Source organism: Octodon degus, unplaced genomic scaffold, assembly GCF_000260255.1.
Source record: "Octodon degus isolate 3935 unplaced genomic scaffold, OctDeg1.0 scaffold00094, whole genome shotgun sequence".
NCBI lineage: Eukaryota > Metazoa > Chordata > Mammalia > Rodentia > Octodontidae > Octodon > Octodon degus.
The window spans coordinates 780,481-798,064 of NW_004524670.1; the positions used below are offsets into that span (position 1 = coordinate 780,481).

The window sequence follows — 17,584 nt, forward strand, 5'->3', positions numbered from 1 at the left end:
GAAGGTTCCGGGTGACGCCTTCTGGTCCGGGGGCGGGCGAACCTAGCGCTACTTGGCTGTAAGGAGGCAGTGGTAACCCGGAGGAGGCTCTGGAGAGCCCTGCCTGAAAGACTGAGCTACCCAACACGGGAGGGGCTTCAGGGAAGGGTGCAGTCTGGGAGCGCGCCTGATATGCTCCTGGGAACGTGACCGCTGTGGGACTGAGGCAGGACCTGGCAGGACTCGGCCAGGGAGCCTCATCTTCGTGGGGCCTAATTCCTTGCAGCCAGCTAGGCCTAACCAGAAAGGCCTCCTTTCTTTACGGCTCTCCAGTTCTCAGGGCGGGAGATGGCTTCCCCGAGTTCCCCGCTGGAGCCAAAGGTAAGTATCCGTTTCTGGGGAGCCCCGTTATCTGTTATCTTCCCACTGCCCTGGCTAGGCTGCACCATTACTCCTCACACAACACTCCCCACCCCGCACTGGCTCCCTCTACCCCACCCCCTGGTTCCCTGCACTCTGCAAAGTGTTTGGATATGGTTTACTTACACATTGCCCACTGGCTCCTTTTTTCAAGTACAGCTTGATTGGTCACCTGGTAAAAACTAGGTGTGTTCCAGGATAGCTATCTCCTTTGTGAGTTCTTCCAGGTAAGGCACTGCTTTTGACCTTTCCTTGTGTGTTCTGCTTCTGGCATTGTGCCTGGACCCCAAAAGATGTTTAGAGAACCTGGTGGAATAGAATTTAAATAGGGGCACAAGTCAGTGCGAATAGAGAAGTGGAGCAGGGCAGTGAGGTAAGGAAACTTGGAGAGGCCTTGGGGCAGTTTACTAACATTAAAATATTAATGTGTAATTACCAAAGTAAAAAAGCCTTATACTTATGATTATGCTTTTCACTTACAAGTACAATGCTCCAGCCCCATTACTCTTTACTCTGAGGTATCTGTCTGTCAAGTCAGTTCCCAGAATTGGGCATCTTTTATAGCCTTAGTTGTGTATCATCTAGTGCACTTGGCTATGATACTTGATTGCTTTTGCAACTTTCAGTGATAGATCTGTCCTTGAGACAACAGGAAGCTGACTACAGAAATCATACTATTTCAGGGCTTGCTGACATTTGAGGATGTGGCTGTGTTTTTTACCCAGGAGGAGTGGGATTATCTGGACCCAGCTCAGAGAAGTCTCTATAAAGATGTCATGATGGAGAATTACGGAAACCTGGTCTCACTGGGTAAGAATCTGTTATTTTTCCAAAATATGTAACTTAGAAATTACATTCAGAATGTTTGGACCAGTACCATTACCAGAACTGCTTTGTTCCAAAGTTCTGATCCTAAAGCTTTCTACCACTAATTGGTCCTAGGATTTCTTTTATCCCACACTTTTTTTGTACTGACCAAAATGTAAATCTTTCTGGCTTCCTGTTTTCATAATCTTGTTCCCATATTGCTCTGTACTTTCTCTCTTTGTTCATCCTCCTACAGCTTTCCTCCCACCCTTTTACTCTGCCTTCTGGAGCCCCTGTTCCTCTTCACACAATGTTCCCTACCCTCCTGGCCTTAACCAAAGCTTGGCACTTTGCCAGTGATACCACTCCTCTGGCAGTCCTTCCAGTGGGGTTTGTGTGTTCTCCCACTTCCTTCTCTTTTCTCATCCGTTTTTCAAGGCTGGAAGGGAGAAATCACTGCTCTCCTAGCTTTTCAGTGCTGTTTCCAAAGGTCAGTTTTTAACCTTCAGACAAAGTCACCTTTGAGGCCTCAGTATTCAATTCATTCTCCCCCTTGTCTTGACTTTTTCTTGGGTCCTTCGCACATAAGCTTATCACCCAATTCACAGATTTCTCTTCTTAACCCATACAATTCAGCCAGTACTTGAACCTCAGCGGATGTTAATCATTTTGCCTTCAGGGATCCTGTTTTCCATGTTTATTCAGATACTTTTATTCTTGTTCTTAGCTCTCCAACACTTTTCCATCTAAACCTATTCTTTGTTCATATATATATATATATACATATATATATATATATATATATATATTTTTGTTGTTGTTGTTGTTGTTGATGTGCTTTTTTCTTCTGGTTGTCAAATCCTCTTCTGACTTCCCTCGTGATGTAATTACCAGCCTGCTCTCCAACCTGACATCCTATAACTATTCTGCAAACTTCAAGTCCTATATTAGTTATAATTTGCACCACTTTTACTCTCCTCCCTGAATCATTATACACAGTAAGGAAAAAAAAAATCCTCTTAACCAAAAAGATTGATGCCCCATATATGCATGCCTTTTTAAAACTTTCATACCCTTTGGGTATGGGTTTCTATTTCAGCAGCTATAATTGTTGGTCCTTGATATGTTTATTCTCCTATTGCTTAGTGACTGTTTCACAAACTAGAGTTGTCTGTTACTCTGTGAGCCTCACCTTCTGTTTGCAAAGAAGAGAGGCCTCTATGCATGAACTCTCAACTTCTCCATTGCACACTGTCACAGTCACAGCTGCTCCCATATTTTCTCTTCTCTAGAAACTTAATCAGTGATCTTTTTTTCCCTAATAGCCTCAATCTCTCTTCCTTCTCTTTTAGTGCCTGTGTTCTACTGATATGTTCATGGCTTTTTCAAGTGGAGAAAAAGGAAAAAACTCTTATTAGAGGCAATCTCTCTTGCTTCTCTCTGTAACTTGGTATTTGTTCTCTTCATAGCCAAAATTTTGTTAGAGTAGTTGATATGTATGCTGAGCTACTTTACCTTCCATTATTTCTATGCCCCCCACCTTTTTTTTTTTTTTTTTTTCCTCCAACAGTCCTTTAAGTTGTTCAACAGTGATTTATATTAACCTCATTGTCAAGTAGGTAAGACTTTTTGGACTTTATTTTAGTCAACTGTTTTATTTGAAGCTATCACTTTTTTTCCATTGGCGTCCATTGTTAGGCTTGCTCTCAGTCTGTACCCTTTGTTTAGAGGAACTTTATTTACACTCAGTTCATCAGTTACCATCATATGCCAAATCTATCTCAAAGAAATGTGCTTAGATTCAAATCCTGGTTTCACTGCTTACTAACCTGTGAGTGAATTCCTTTATTTTGGTTCCTGAGTTTCTTTTTTTCTTATAAAATGAAAATAATAATAGAACATGTCTTTAAGGTTTTTGTAAGTACTACTTGAATTAATATATATGTAAAGCACTTTGGGCATTGACTAGCATGTAGTAAGCACAGTGTTAAGTATTGATTGCTATCCTCTGTTGAGCTACAAATTCTAAAGATGAATACATTCTTATTCATCTTCTTTTGAAGCCCATATAAGTATCTCAAATCTCAAAAGTCTAAAAAAAAATTTAAGATATCAAGGGGCTGCTTTTCAGAGTTAAATACTCCTTTTCTGTACTGTCTTGTGTATACAGTATTTCCTTAGTTCATCACACTACTTAGAAGTCATTCTGTATGTGTTCTTTATCCATGCTGATGAACATGAGGCCCACAAGGCTATCTTTTTCATTTGAATTTTTCTGTATTTGTCACAAAATTGGGCCTATATCATACATTTCTTAAATATTTGTGTGACTGAATAAATAAATTTTAAGACTCAGTCCTAAACTTGCCACTGCTCACTAGTTATCCTTTCTTTTAATTTATTTGATCTACTGTCACCAAAGTGCTTAAAACTTCTGATGGTTCATAATAGCTTAAAAACAAAAACCTTAATTTCTTATGAGAGGATTTCCCAAATATAGCTTCTGCCTTGCTTTCTCTGTCTCTGATTTCTTAAATACCACTTTCTATCTGTTGCTAATTTTTGTTTTTCCAAATTTCCCCTTGTGTCTCTTGAGGCAGTTCCACTTTATCTGTACATATGGTATACTGATTGGCAGAACCAGGCAAGCACTTAGCTGTGCCTGTCCCTAGCATTGCAACATATGAATACTGTATGTATAAGGGGATAGCAGTTAGCCCATCTGTGGTCTTACACTTTTAGGCTTTTTCTCTCTCTACTTTTCCAGCTCAAGCTTTCCATCATTTGGTATTTTTTCACTCCTACTCTTTCCTTCAGTAGACCCCTCTTGATCACCTTGATGATCATACCCTTAAACAAGTCACTGTTACTCTACAGACCAATGCATTATTCTGTTTCTCCTATTTTTTCTAAGAAAATTTGTCAGTTTTCTAATTCTGACTCTTAGTTCATGTGTTTCCTTTCTATGTTGCTTTTTCGCTAAAGAATCCCAAAGTATAAAGAGCAAAATAAAAGATAACATAATAGGAAATAAGGAAATAGATTTTTCTCAAAGAAGAGGATCAAATGATGGGGGGGGGAATAAAAAAAGAATTAAAATGTTATTTGCATGAGCTAACTCCACAAAGGTAATATAAATATACTGCAAACATGTACAGGGCAGAGGGGAGTTTGAGATGGGTAGAGGGGAATAGGAAAGAAGGAAAAGGGGATGAAGAAAAAATTAAGATGTATTATGTACATGTGCCTACTCCTTACAAGGAATGTGCACATTATGTACATGTACTGATAAAAATCTGAAAAAAAATGTAATGACACAAGGATTACTTGATCTCTGAGGGTTTTTGCTTAATTTCAGTGACTCTAGTCTCTTATAGTCACATTAGACTTTGAACTGGGAATCGCTGAACCTACAAGACCTTGAACTCATTATTTTCCTCCTTTGATTGTGTGCTCTTTTCAATTATTTGTTAGACTAGTCATTCAGTTATCAAGTACTGAACTAGACCTTAGAAATTCCAGGGCCAGCCAGATAGCTCAGTGGACTAAAGCGCCTTCTTAGGCAGGAACAGTGACTGGGGTTTGACCCCCAGCGTGCTGTGCCAGCCCCTCCCCCAGGGCACACTGAGATGGTGATGGAGTCAGGGCATGGTGGTGCACATCTGTAATCCCAGCACTTGGGAGGCTGAAAATAGGATCACTACAATCTGTGTAGTGAGACCCTGTAGACCCTGTACTAAAATACTACAAAAAAAAAAAAAAAAAAAAAAGAAAGAAATTGCAGTTCCTCCCATAGCTTCATTCTATTAAGCAGGAACACTGTTCATTTTATACTCTGTTACTTAGTGAGGTTGGCAGATAGGACCCATGAGCCAAATCTAGCCCACAATTGGTTTTTATACATGAGATTTTTATTGAAACACGGACATGCCCTTTTCCTTAGGCATCATTTATGATTACTTTCATGCCACAGCAGCAGGGACATTATAACTTAAAAACTGAAGAATATTTGTTGTCTAGTCCTTTCCAAAAATGTGTGCTAATTCTTGTTCTTTCTTAAAGATCATCCATTTCCATGTTACCATCTTACCTTCTTTCTTTTCCTCTCAGCTACTATATTGTTAAACTGTTTAAAGATTATTAAGATAGCAAAAGCCAACAAGGGAATTATTATAAAGACAGAATATAAAAGCATGATTGTAGCTGAACAAAATTATAAAACAACTGAAACCAAAAATTGAATCAATCTCAAGAACTCAGGAATTATTCTGTTGTAATCACTTTAGGTTGCTATAATAACATAGCATAGCTAGGGTGGGTGACTCAAGGTATTTAACTCTCACAGCTCTAGAGGCTGGGAAGTGGATGATCAACTGGGCAGACTCAGTTGCTGATGAGGACTTTCTTCATGATCTGCAGGTGGATTTCTCACTATGTTCCATGGTTGAAAGAGGAGTGGAACAGGGCAAAGACCATACTTGTCTTTGTTATTATCTAAACCTGGTTTCCTACCAAAGGTCCCACCTCCAAGTACCATCACATTGGGGCTCAAGGCTTCACATTATTTTCAGAGATAACTCATTAGTCTGCAACAGTCTCTTTTACTTTGTGTCTTTCCCAGTGGAAAACTAGTTTTTCTTCCTTAAGCCCACATGTTTGTGTCATTTTAACATCTGAGTTGATAGGTTACAAGTCTAGGCACGTTCAGATTAACTAGTTAATTAAATTTCATTTTCCAACCCATTTTGAGCTAGTTGCTATTATACGTAAATGAGCTGTGACCAGAGCATGTGATTATACATAATTATGACATGTAATCACCAAGCCCAGATCTAATAGCTATTTCAAGGCTACTCTGTATAGAAGCCTACCCTCATTTTCTTCATGTGCCTATACTATTGACATATGCATTTTTATTCCAGTTATAGTTTAATTTACCTAAGTAAAATATTATATATTACAGGTTATGTTTGAATATTCTTTTTTGGATGTACTAACCAATTATATATATAGTTCCTGTTGAAATTTGCATTTCTTTGGGGTTTTAATTGGTTCATATGATTTAAATAGAATGCTGTTCACTTCATAGATTAGTGTGAAAACTGTATAATACTAAATTTCATTAGCCATTTGATTGATTCTATTTAACTGTCCTTTATCTTTCAAAAAATTTTTGATTACTTTCCTTATTTATTATTTCCTTGTTTTTCATTCTTGATATATTCTTTGAGATGGGGGTCTTCTTTATTGCCCTGGTTGACCTCAAATTCCTGGCCTCAGAATAATGCTGAAGTGATCCTTCTTGTCTCCACTTCCTGAGTAACTGGGATTACAAGCATGTTCTACCATATTCCATAGATCTACACATTTCTTGTTATAGTTACTCTTTACTCCTAGATTTTATATCTTTTGTTAGTACTATGAAGAGTGTATTTGTTTTTTGTAACATTTACTAACTGGTTTTCTTGGTAATAAGAATTAATTGTTAAATATACTATATTTTTATTTGATTCAGGAAATTAGGTAGACATTCATATTGTTTTATTTCTTAGAGTTGAACTTCCAAAATAATAGCCACTGGGTAAGTAAAGAGACTTTTTCCTTTTCACAAGGAATTTACATCTAAAGGGAGAGCCAAACACATAATAAATCATTCTTAAACTGCAATATAGTAATAACATCTAGTAAAACTTACTATTGTAAAGTTACAGAAATAGCATAAAATTGATTATAAAAATATAAGAACTAAACCTGCTTGGTGGACTTAGCAGAGACTTTGTAGAGTAACTGTTGCTTTACTGAATTTTAAAGAACTGAGAGTTTGCCTGGTAAACAGTGCCAAGAGACACTTAATAAAAGAAATATGCAAAGATGCAGCATGAAATGTTATAATATAAGCAGTTTACATACATGAAATATGAAATGGGTCTTGCGAGGTAGCTCAGTGGACTAAGCACCTATTAGGCCAGCACAGGGACTGGACTTTGATCCCCAGCACCACATGCTGCACCAGCCCCACCCTGAGTCTGAGCTGCATAGTGAGACCCTATACCAAATACGTTTAAAAAAAAAAAATGAAAAGAAACATGATAGAGTAGGCAAGAAGTTGAGTTTAAGTTCAGACCGTGTTTTGAAGAGTTTTGAGTTTGTTAATGAACTTTCATTGGTTCTTAAATTTGAATCCTCAGGTGGTGACAATTCCATTTTGAAACATACCTCTGGAATCGCTAAAGCAAATATAATCTTAAAGCAGATTAAAGGCCAGGGCCAAGGATAATTAGATAAGTACATGACTGTGATATTCAAAGGAGAAAGTAGATTCTAGAAAATAATATATTGTTTTTATGAGTAACAATAAAAAAGGGGGAAATCTAAGACTTTAGGGTAATGTATAGAGGAGCCTTTCAAAAGATGATTAACAGGAGAAAAGACAGTAGCTGATGATGTCCAAGTTCACTGCAAACACTTTATGAGTTATGATAACTAGTGATAGCCAGAGGATATAAATATACTAGAAATAAAGATATAAAACAGTAACAATTTGATAAAACACATTGTCTATCAGAGGCAGAAAATAAATTACAGGAACTTACTGGGAAAAATGTAGGGAACATCTAAAAGAATATAATTGCATGGAAAGCAGAAACAGTGTCATAGAAATAAGGGTAAACAGTGCCAAATACTGCTGAGTAAAATAAGGACTTAAAGTACCCATTGTATTGTTTGAAAAACATTGTTGATTTTGATGAGAAATTACTCTGTATGTTCAAAACAAACTAGAGCGAAAAATTTGAAGAGCGCATGCGTGACTCGGCTCCTTCCTTTTGCCTCCTTGTACCCCTGGAAGCAACATGGGTCACCAGCAACTCTACTGGAGCCACCCGAGGAAATTCGGCCAGGGCTCCCGCTCTTGCCGCGTCTGTTCGAACCGACACGGTCTGATCCGGAAATACGGGCTGAACATGTGCCGCCAGTATTTCCGTCAGTACGCAAAGGACATCGGCTTCATCAAGTTGGACTAAGTGATCTTCCTTCGATGGATTATCCAGGCCATACAGATGCTCAATGAAAGAGACCATGCAAACTCTTTGTACATAAAATAAAAATTTTAAAAGAAAAAAAACAAACAAACAAACTAGATTTCATAGCAGCTTGAAGAATAGATTGAATGAGAGGTTGAACATGGCTATATTTTCCCTCCCCAGCATTTGATTTTGTCAAGAAAGAGATTTCAGTTTCAAGATAAACTTGAACATAATTGTATGATAGTAGAAATGTTATTAGTGGAAAGTACAGATTAAAAAATTAAAGGAAAATAATTGAACAATTGATCAGATGTGAATGGGATGAGGAGAGGATGGATGAGTGAGATTTGGATATGATGACATGAGTCTTCATGTATTACTACAGAAAATTTTATAGGTGAAAGGCAAAAAGTTGAAGGAGATTTTCCTCTTTTTTGTGTGACAGGAAACAGTCCACTGAAAATGGATTTGAGAAGGAATATTGTTAAGAAGGCTGAGAAGAAATCAAAGTTCTAGGTACTTGATTAGGGGAATGAGAGAGAGTAGTGTTTTGTTTTGTTTTTCTTTTTAATAAAATAAGTTAATAACTGGTTTGAAGGGCTAGCCAGATACTTCAGTGGACTAAAGCACCTGCTTAGGCAGGCACAGGGACCAGGGTTCTGTCCCCAGCTTGCCATGCTGGCCCCACCCCTGGGGCATGCTGAGATAGCGATTGAGACTGGGTGTGGTGGCACATGCCTATAATCCCAGTGTTTGGTAGGCTGAAGACAGGAGAATCATGACAAGTCTAGTCTACATAGTGAGACCCTGTAGACCCTATAGACCCTGTCCTAAATACATTAAAATAAATAAATAACTGGTTTGAAGTAAGTTGGAGAAAATTCACACATGATTGTTAAAAGAATAGGAAGTTGAGAGCAAAAAGGACTGACAGAAGAGAACTTGTCAAATAAGAATTTTGTAGAGATTGAATCTTCTAGTTGAATTAACGAACAGGCAGCCTAAGATGGAAAATTCAGAAAGAAGTCAGAGGCAGGCCTAATCAATATATACATGAAGGATCTTGTAGGCTACTCTTTTATATCATACACCATTATGATGTCTTCAACGTATGCAAGATTTTTATTTCTCAGATGTAATACAGATTGTCACTTTAAAAAAAAAAGAATCTTGGGTTGCATATTATCAGAGGGTTAAGAGGCATTTGTACTTAAGAATGTGCTATGATTTATTGTGGAGTCATAAGCTACCCCAGATTGCTTTTTTCTTTATTTCTGTCATTAATTCTGATCATGTTTTATATTTACTTTGTGCTGCTTCTTCAGATCATAGACTGTGCCATTTAAAGCCCTTCCCCTTTTTTTAAGGCCATGTTATCTGTTTATATAGGAACTGCTTTTTATTGACTATCATGTTCTCTTTAAACATTTTTTCTCAACATCCGTTTCATTTGGTAGGGTTTCAAGTGTGATATTTGAGTCTTCATTCATTGTATAGTGCTTAGAATGCTTTTGATAGTGAATAAATTCTTATCAATTAATAAATTGTAGCTTCCCCTTGTTCTCTTTTTTCTTTCCTAAGTTCCTCTTTTGTGTTCCTTTCTGTGAATTACTTGTTTTACTCATATTCCAATAATGCATTCTTGTCTTAAATTCCCTGAAACTATTGTTTTTTTCTTCATGATATTCTTCTTTGATCTACTTGTTAATCCCACCACTGTTTTATATCTTTGTGAACCCATTTTAGTTTGTATAATTCACTATTGATTTGTCAGCCTTTTCTCCTAACTTTACTTTCTCCTCTATGATATTCTGCATGCCCTTCTCCAAAATCAGTTCATCGGATAACTAATGTTAAATAATAATCTTTAGCTGGGTATAATGGTATACACCTACAGTCCTGATTACTTGAGAATTAAAACAAAATCTTTTAAATCCAGGAGTTCAAGGACAAGCCTGGGCAATATAACAAGACTTCTAATATTTATGCAGCTTATATTCTTCGAAACGTACGATTCTAAATGGTTAATGTATATGAACTAATTCAATTCTCACAGGAATGCAGTGAGTAGTAAATACTTTATAGTTATAATAGGTTAACTTATTTATCTTGATTAACTTATTTTTCAGATGTTTTGAACAAAGATAAGGATGAAGAGCCATCTGTGAAACAAGAAATTGAAGAACTTGAGGAAGAAGTGGAACCACAGGGTGTCATAGTTACAAGAATCAAAAGTGAAATTGACCAGGATCCCATGGGCAGAGAAACCTTTGAACTTGTTGGGAGGTTAGATAAACAGAGAGGTATCTTCTTATGGGAAATACCACGGGAATCTTTGACTCAAGAACAGAAAATGTTCAGAGGAAACACTAATATCCGGAAGAGACCAAGCACAGAAGAGAAATGCCATAAATGTGAAGAATGTGGAAAGGGTTTTGTTCGTAAAGCCCATTTCATTCAACATCAAAGGGTTCATACTGGTGAGAAGCCATTTCAATGCAACGAATGTGGAAAAAGCTTTAGTCGTAGTTCATTTGTTGTTGAACATCAGAGAATTCACACTGGTGAGAGACCCTATGAGTGTAATTACTGTGGAAAAACCTTTAGTGTGAGCTCTACCCTTATTAGACATCAGAGAATCCACACTGGAGAAAGGCCCTATCAATGTAATCAGTGTAAACAGAGCTTCAGCCAGAGAAGGAGCCTTGTTAAACATCAAAGGATTCACACAGGTGAGAAACCCCATAAATGCAGTGACTGTGGAAAAGCCTTCAGTTGGAAGTCACACCTTATTGAGCATCAGAGAACTCACACTGGTGAGAAACCCTATCATTGTACCAAATGCAAGAAAAGCTTTAGTCGAAATTCACTGCTTGTTGAACATCAAAGAATTCACACTGGGGAAAGACCCCATAAATGTGGTGAATGTGGGAAAGCCTTTAGGTTAAGTACTTATCTTATACAACACCAAAAAATACACACCGGTGAGAAACCTTTTCTTTGTATTGAATGTGGAAAAAGCTTCAGTCGGAGTTCATTCCTTATTGAACATCAGAGAATCCATACTGGTGAACGACCTTATCAGTGCAAAGAGTGTGGGAAAAGTTTCAGTCAACTTTGCAACCTCACACGTCATCAGAGAATTCACACAGGAGACAAACCTCATAAATGTGAGGAATGTGGAAAAGCCTTCAGTAGAAGCTCAGGTCTTATTCAGCATCAGAGAATCCACACTAGGGAGAAAACTTTTCCATATAATGAAACTAAGGAAAGTTTTGATCCAAATTGCAGTCTTGTTATACAGCAAGAAGTCTACCCTAAGGAAAAATCTTACAGATGTGATGAATGTGGAAAAACTTTTAGTGTTAGTGCTCACCTTGTACAGCATCAAAGAATCCATACTGGTGAAAAGCCCTACCTATGTACTGTTTGTGGGAAAAGCTTCAGTCGAAGCTCATTTCTTATTGAACATCAGAGAATCCACACTGGTGAGAGACCATATCTGTGCAGACAGTGTGGCAAAAGTTTTAGTCAACTTTGTAATCTTATCCGACATCAGGGTGTTCACACAGGCAATAAGCCTCATAAGTGTGAGGAATGTGGAAAGGCCTTTAGCCGAAACTCAGGTCTTATTCAGCATCAGAGAATACACACAGGAGAGAAACCTTATAAGTGTGAGAAATGTGACAAAAGTTTCAGTCAACAGCGCAGCCTTGTCAACCACCAGAAGATCCATGCAGAGGTCAAAACACAAGAAACCCATGAATGTGATGCTTGTGGTGAAGCCTTCAATTGCCATATTTCTCTTATTCAGCATCAAAAATTACATACTACATGGATGCAGTAAATGTAGAGGAATAGGTAGGCTCAATTTGAGACTAGCTATCCAAGTACAGTTTTAGTATGGTTAAACATGGGTTAGAGTTAATGATAGATTGCCCTTGACTTCAACCGCATAGTTTCTAAAGATCTTGTGAATACTAGTCAACTGTCCATGGGCAGTTGACTTCCAAGTGTTAATGATCATGGAGAAAGACTTAATTTACCTAAACATCTTTCTAGCAAATCTTTCAGCAGAGAAATTGAATCCAGGTGCAGAGAATATGGAAATACTCAAAGGACAAAGTTAAATTAGTGCAAGGAAACTGGGAGTAAGGGCACTGATGTTAAAAAACTAAGGGTACATCTCTTGGTGGTCTGTTCAGTTCTTTGATGTTTGACTATGCATTCCAAAGCCAAGTGATCAAAGATATATAAGTTCTGAAAGTCTAGATGTCATAGAAACCAATATACAAAGTTCTTTTTAATTGATAAGTCAGCTGTTTGAATTACGAGTTAATGAAAGGCTATTTCAGTGCCTACTGGTTCCCAGATCAGTGAAATAAATGAGCCATTAATTCCACATATTTGACTAACCTAGCAAAGGTGTTGACAAGGAATCTTTGGGAGTGCCTTTCCCCACACACATACACACAAGATGGGCCAAGAAAATGCTCTTTGGTGCCATTCCATCTGTGAAAGATTTATAAAACTATATAAAACTTATTCCTGCACTACCAGGAGCATGTGAAAGTGTATATATTTTGATTAGCAATAATTGGAAATTAAAAGACCTGGAGTTTTATGCTAGGAAACATGTTTTGGTATTGCTTTGGGTTGTATGATAACTAGATTTTGCATGCAATTTTAAAGTCTTTATTTCTGATTTTAGGGCTTCCTTAGTTAATGATGGTTATAAACCTATTAAGCATCTTTTAATTATTAAAATCCATTTTGGTTTTTGCTTGTAAGTTTTTTTAATATATATAGTGTAAAATCAGTTATGTCGAATACTGTTTTTAAAATTGGAATCAAGGTGGGGCTGGGGAGGTAGCACAATGGCATAAGCGCCTGCCTCACAAGCACAAGGTCCCTAGTTCAATCCACAGTACCGCAAAAATAATAAAATTGGAATCAAGGATTTGAAATAAATTATAGTCACTTGTGCTTGTGCCTAATATTCTCTGAACTAGTTAAAATCATATTAAGCACAAGTTCTTCAGTTTCTGAGTGTAGAGTTAAAAATCATTAAAACTCCTTACATCTAACTCCTAGTATTTTGAAGTGAACTTTTGTGTATGCTGTCAAGATTATAAAATCACCTTCAAATTTTTTATCTTCCCATCTCTGGATATCAGAGGTTTGTCTTATTGTGCATACGTATAAATGTGAAGGTTATTACTCATATAAAAACATTTTTGTCCACTTCTTTAGTCAGGTACTCAGATTATACAAAGCTTGTTATCCAATGAAAAGAGTTTCTTTTTAAATACTGCCTGTTTCAACAGGGTTAAAGAGTTACGCCGTAAGAGTTATATTCTGTGTTTCCAGCACAAAGTGCCAACTAATAATGAGATTCTTGGACTTGTTCTCAGTATTTTTTAAAAAATTTTGAAACAGGTTCTTGCTCTGCAGTTCAGCCTGGCCTTGAACTAACTTTGTAGAACACACCAGCCTCAAACTCATAGCAATTCTCCTGCCTCAGCCTCCGAAGTGTAGCTTCTCAATATTTAAACAAACAGAAATGCAGAGCCAGGGATGTAGTTCAGCCACTGTGCACCTGCCTGGCAAAGTTTCATTCCTGGTACCAAAAACAGTATGTATTCAGTGGAAGCACAATTACAATATTTCTTGGCTTTTCACTGAAATTACTGTTTCATGTATAGAGCAGTGGTGGCAAACCTTTTAGAGAAAAGTACTCAAACCACAACCCCAAATCCACTTCGCCAACACTACAATTAAACATGAAGTCTGAGGTTTTAGTTTAGTGAAAACTGCATTAATATCTTTAAAAGAAAACACATGTACCATAGGTTTACTAAGCTAATAATAGAATAATTTTCATTGAGACAAAGTATTCCTGGTAATATACTGCTTATCTCACAGTATAACCAATAGTAACATTACTTAGTAGAAGTTCCCACTCTTGTCATAATTCATAGTTGAGTGTATGGGAGTTTCCTATGAGAATTGCCTAATTGTTACATTCTTAGATGTGAATCTGGGACAACAAAACGGTTAGTAATGAACAATTCATTTTTTACTTAAAAAGAGTTGAGAAAAAAAAAAAACTTCAGAGGAAGTTATCCATTTATCTCTTCTCAAGAAACTTATAGAAGTATGCAGAGGACTCTTAAGGGAAAATGGATAGGGAAGGAACATGTTAAGAGATGTTTGAGATGAGACTAAAAGGTGAGTACCAGTGATAGTGACAAAAATCATCTAAAGATGGAGATGAGAACTTAGTAGCTGTTAACAGTGAATTAGTTGCTTGGTTACTCGGGACTGTGACATAATATCCCTTAATGAGGATAGATCAAAAGGCATATGAAGACTGCTGCTTAGAATTTCTGAGGTGACATTTTCCTTGTGTATAAGTGTACTTTGTGTGTTAAGAATACGTGTGTGTTTTGAAAAATCAAACCCCTATATAGCCAACACCCAGCTTGAGGAATAATTTTTATGTGTTTAGGGTCTCACTACACAGTTCAGACTCATAGTGATTGTCCTGTCTCGACCTCCCCAGCACTGAAATTATAGGCCTGCACCACCATGCCTATATTCAGTGGCTGGCATGGCATGCCTGGGGTTCTGGGGCCAGCACGGCATGTGGTACCAGGGATTGAACCCCGGGTCCTTGCACTTGTTAGGCAGGTGCTTGGACCACCAAGCTACGTCCCTAGCCCTTAAGGAATAAATTTGCAAGTACATCAAATGTTACCTTCCTGTGAGTCTTTAAAAATTTACTAAATGTTCTGTGGTTCCTCCATTTTTACTTGAGACTTGTGGAGCTGAATAGGAGAAAAACGGTGAATAGTTTCTTAGGTTTGTGGGTCTTAACCTTAGAAAATTGTACATGCAAAATTATTGCTTCAAGCCTTTGTGGTTTCCATGTGAAGGACCTCAAAGGCTTTAAAAACCAAAGATTATGGTGCTTTTCCTAAGACTAAGAATATGGGGAGAAGAGCTTGATGAATATTTATAAGCTGACAACTAAGTTGACTGCAAGAGAAAGGAAGAGAAGGGTAGATATTCAAAGTGTGTTAGGGTGATACTCTTACTGGAAAAGGAATAGCAATGGATAGGTTGCCAAGAGAATGAAGAAAATACCTGGAGATGATTTGTGAAGAGTTAAGACTTACTAACTGGTTTTAACAGGAGGGTGCACAGAATGTACTACAGGTCCAACCACACTATTCAGAAGTTCCACTAGTCTGCATGTACTTTTTAATAGCACTTTGAAAATCCATGTGGGATGAGTACTCAGTAGTACTACTCAGCAATACGTATGAAAGTTGAATACTTGACATCAGCACTGCAGGGAAGTCCAGTGGCACCAAGCTAGAGGCATACTCAACAGAAATTTCTAGTGTCCAGTGGTGGTTATTAGTACTTATCCTCTCCACAGTTTTCTATCTGGTGACCAAAAGGAGAGGGGTTTTACAGGTCAAATGCCTACTGCATAGACAATGACAAACAATCTAAGAATCAGGTAATGTAATATACAAGCAAGAAAGCAGTTTCTACAGGTAACAGTTTGCTTTGTTTCTAATGCGCCTCATGGAAACACAAAAAAGCATCTCAAGAGCATGGCTTATTTCTCAAGGTTAAAACTTGTCTGGAATATAAATAGACATGTTCCATATTATACCCTGTAAATATATAGAAGTATATGTTAATTAAAAATGCTGTAGGGCCAGGGATATATGTCAGTGGCACAGAACCTGCCTGGAAGGTGTGAGGTCCTCAGTTTAATATCTGGGACTGAAAAGAAAATGCTGTAGATTGACATGAAAGAAAAATGAGTGCATTTTTTGCTTCAAAAGCCAGTTTTAGGAGAAGTTAAAGGACAACAGAGAGAGACTTGTCAGGTGAACTAAAAGAAATCCTAGAATTAACAATTTTGGCATGTTAAGATCTTCCTCAATTTGGGAGAAAGGAAAATAAAGTTGACAGTGGCTAGTTGAACAAAATGAAATTGAATTCACTTGAGATGATCTATTTTATTTTTTGATGCAAATATTTTAATTTTTTTCCATAATTTTATTGAGAAACAAATAGCAATGAGACAGTTTCAAACCAAATTGGTAGGACAGTTTCAATAATTAACACATTGCATACATTCTTCCTAGTGGTTAATTGCTGTACAAGATGCAGACATGATATCCTATTTACAAACACCATTAGAACAAATCCCTCTATTCATTAAGAGAATGTAACTGTATATCCTAACCACTTTGAATACACAGATACAAAATGGACGTTCATCTGTGCCCCGTTTTTTTTTTTTTTGTTAATTTCCATTATTGAATATTATAGGTGTGTAAACTCGGCAAAATATTCTAAAAGAGTTCAGTAGCCCATAATAGTATTGGGTCTTCCGTTTCACTGGCAATTTCAGAAATTGTTGACCTGAGTCCCCTACAGCTCAACATAACACCATGGCTTTACTTTTTATATTTCATTTTTATACTTTTCTGCTAGATGGTTACGACCAAGGTAAAGCAGGACTTATGCAACAAGAGTTGTAGCTTTGGGGTCTGATAAGGTCAGTGAAATCCCTCAGGATTTATCCTTGAGATCCTGTACCTCAGATTGTAGAACCGTTGTCAGTGTCAACCATGTGGATGAGTCACGGCCGTTGCTTGGCCAATGTTGTGCTCTCTGTGAAAGCCTGAGAGAATGTTTTCTCTCCATGTGACTCTCCTTAGGCACACACTACATCATCGATCACTTTCCTGTTTGGCCCCATAATCTCCTTGATCAGAAAATTTGGGACACTACCGAGTTACATGATGTTACAGTACAAGTTGTCATATGTCCTGAGTCTTAATTGACCTTGGAAAGCTAGGGCCAAAATGTTGGCTTTCCTTGCAGCCCTTCTTTTTTTCTAATTTTGGTCTGCAAACTTAGGTTGTTAACCCTCCAGAAGACAAGCTTATTGTTATTACCATACAACCTAGGCTGTTAAGCTTAACCTCACCATCTGTCTGCATATCAAACATCTTAGGCATAACATGGAACAGGTATTTTTCATCAAGTATTGATATGTTGAACTTTAAGTCCCTACAGAATATGGTGAAAAAACATTTAAAAATTAGAATATATTTTAAAAATAAGACATAAAGAATTATATACTTCTTATGTCTACACTTAAGTCCAAAAATCTAACCATATGCAACCTTGAAGCAGGACAGTCCCACAATATTCCTTTCCCTATCTCTTGCCTTCATTCACCACTCCCTTTTTGAACAATCATCTACCCGAGAGACAGCACAGTAGCAACTGGCATGTCATGACAAGCAGCCCGTATT

General features: G+C 37.3%; 1 protein-coding gene, 1 long non-coding RNA gene and 1 pseudogene across 4 annotated transcripts in view; all 3 read left to right on the forward strand.

Moving 5' to 3' along the window:
- The first annotated feature begins 39 nt into the window (after positions 1 to 39).
- Positions 40 to 13,016, forward strand: Znf189 (zinc finger protein 189). 3 transcript variants are annotated; one of them, XM_004638057.2, is made up of 3 exons: positions 40 to 360; positions 1,083 to 1,209; positions 10,361 to 13,016. In XM_004638057.2, exons 1-3 carry the CDS (start codon positions 328 to 330, stop codon positions 12,076 to 12,078), a joined length of 1,878 nt encoding a protein of 625 aa, XP_004638114.1. In that variant the 5' UTR covers positions 40 to 327; the 3' UTR covers positions 12,079 to 13,016. The 3 variants fall into 3 exon arrangements, with proteins under 3 accessions (XP_004638114.1, XP_012371646.1, XP_012371647.1); XM_012516192.2 differs by having other exon boundaries at positions 1,125 to 1,209; positions 10,361 to 12,356; XM_012516193.2 differs by having other exon boundaries at positions 1,128 to 1,209; positions 10,361 to 12,356.
- LOC101583419 lies at positions 8,026 to 8,322 on the forward strand (annotated as a pseudogene).
- Positions 13,017 to 15,256: 2,240 nt separating the features above from the next.
- Positions 15,257 to 17,584, forward strand: part of LOC111818541 — an 18,320-nt gene continuing 15,992 nt past the window's right edge. The window contains exon 1 of the long non-coding RNA XR_002822510.1: positions 15,257 to 15,267. This is a non-coding gene — a long non-coding RNA (uncharacterized LOC111818541). The remainder of the gene's footprint in view (positions 15,268 to 17,584) is intronic.

Excerpts from the sequence above, each read along its gene's own strand:
- Znf189 (XM_004638057.2), top strand. The coding sequence starts at position 328 with ATGGCTTCCCCGAGTTCCCCGCTGGAGCCAAAG. Across the intron at positions 361-1,082 it reads GTTCCCCGCTGGAGCCAAAG|GGCTTGCTGACATTTGAGGA; the intron begins GTAAGTATCCGT and ends ATACTATTTCAG. Across the intron at positions 1,210-10,360 it reads CGGAAACCTGGTCTCACTGG|ATGTTTTGAACAAAGATAAG; the intron begins GTAAGAATCTGT and ends CTTATTTTTCAG.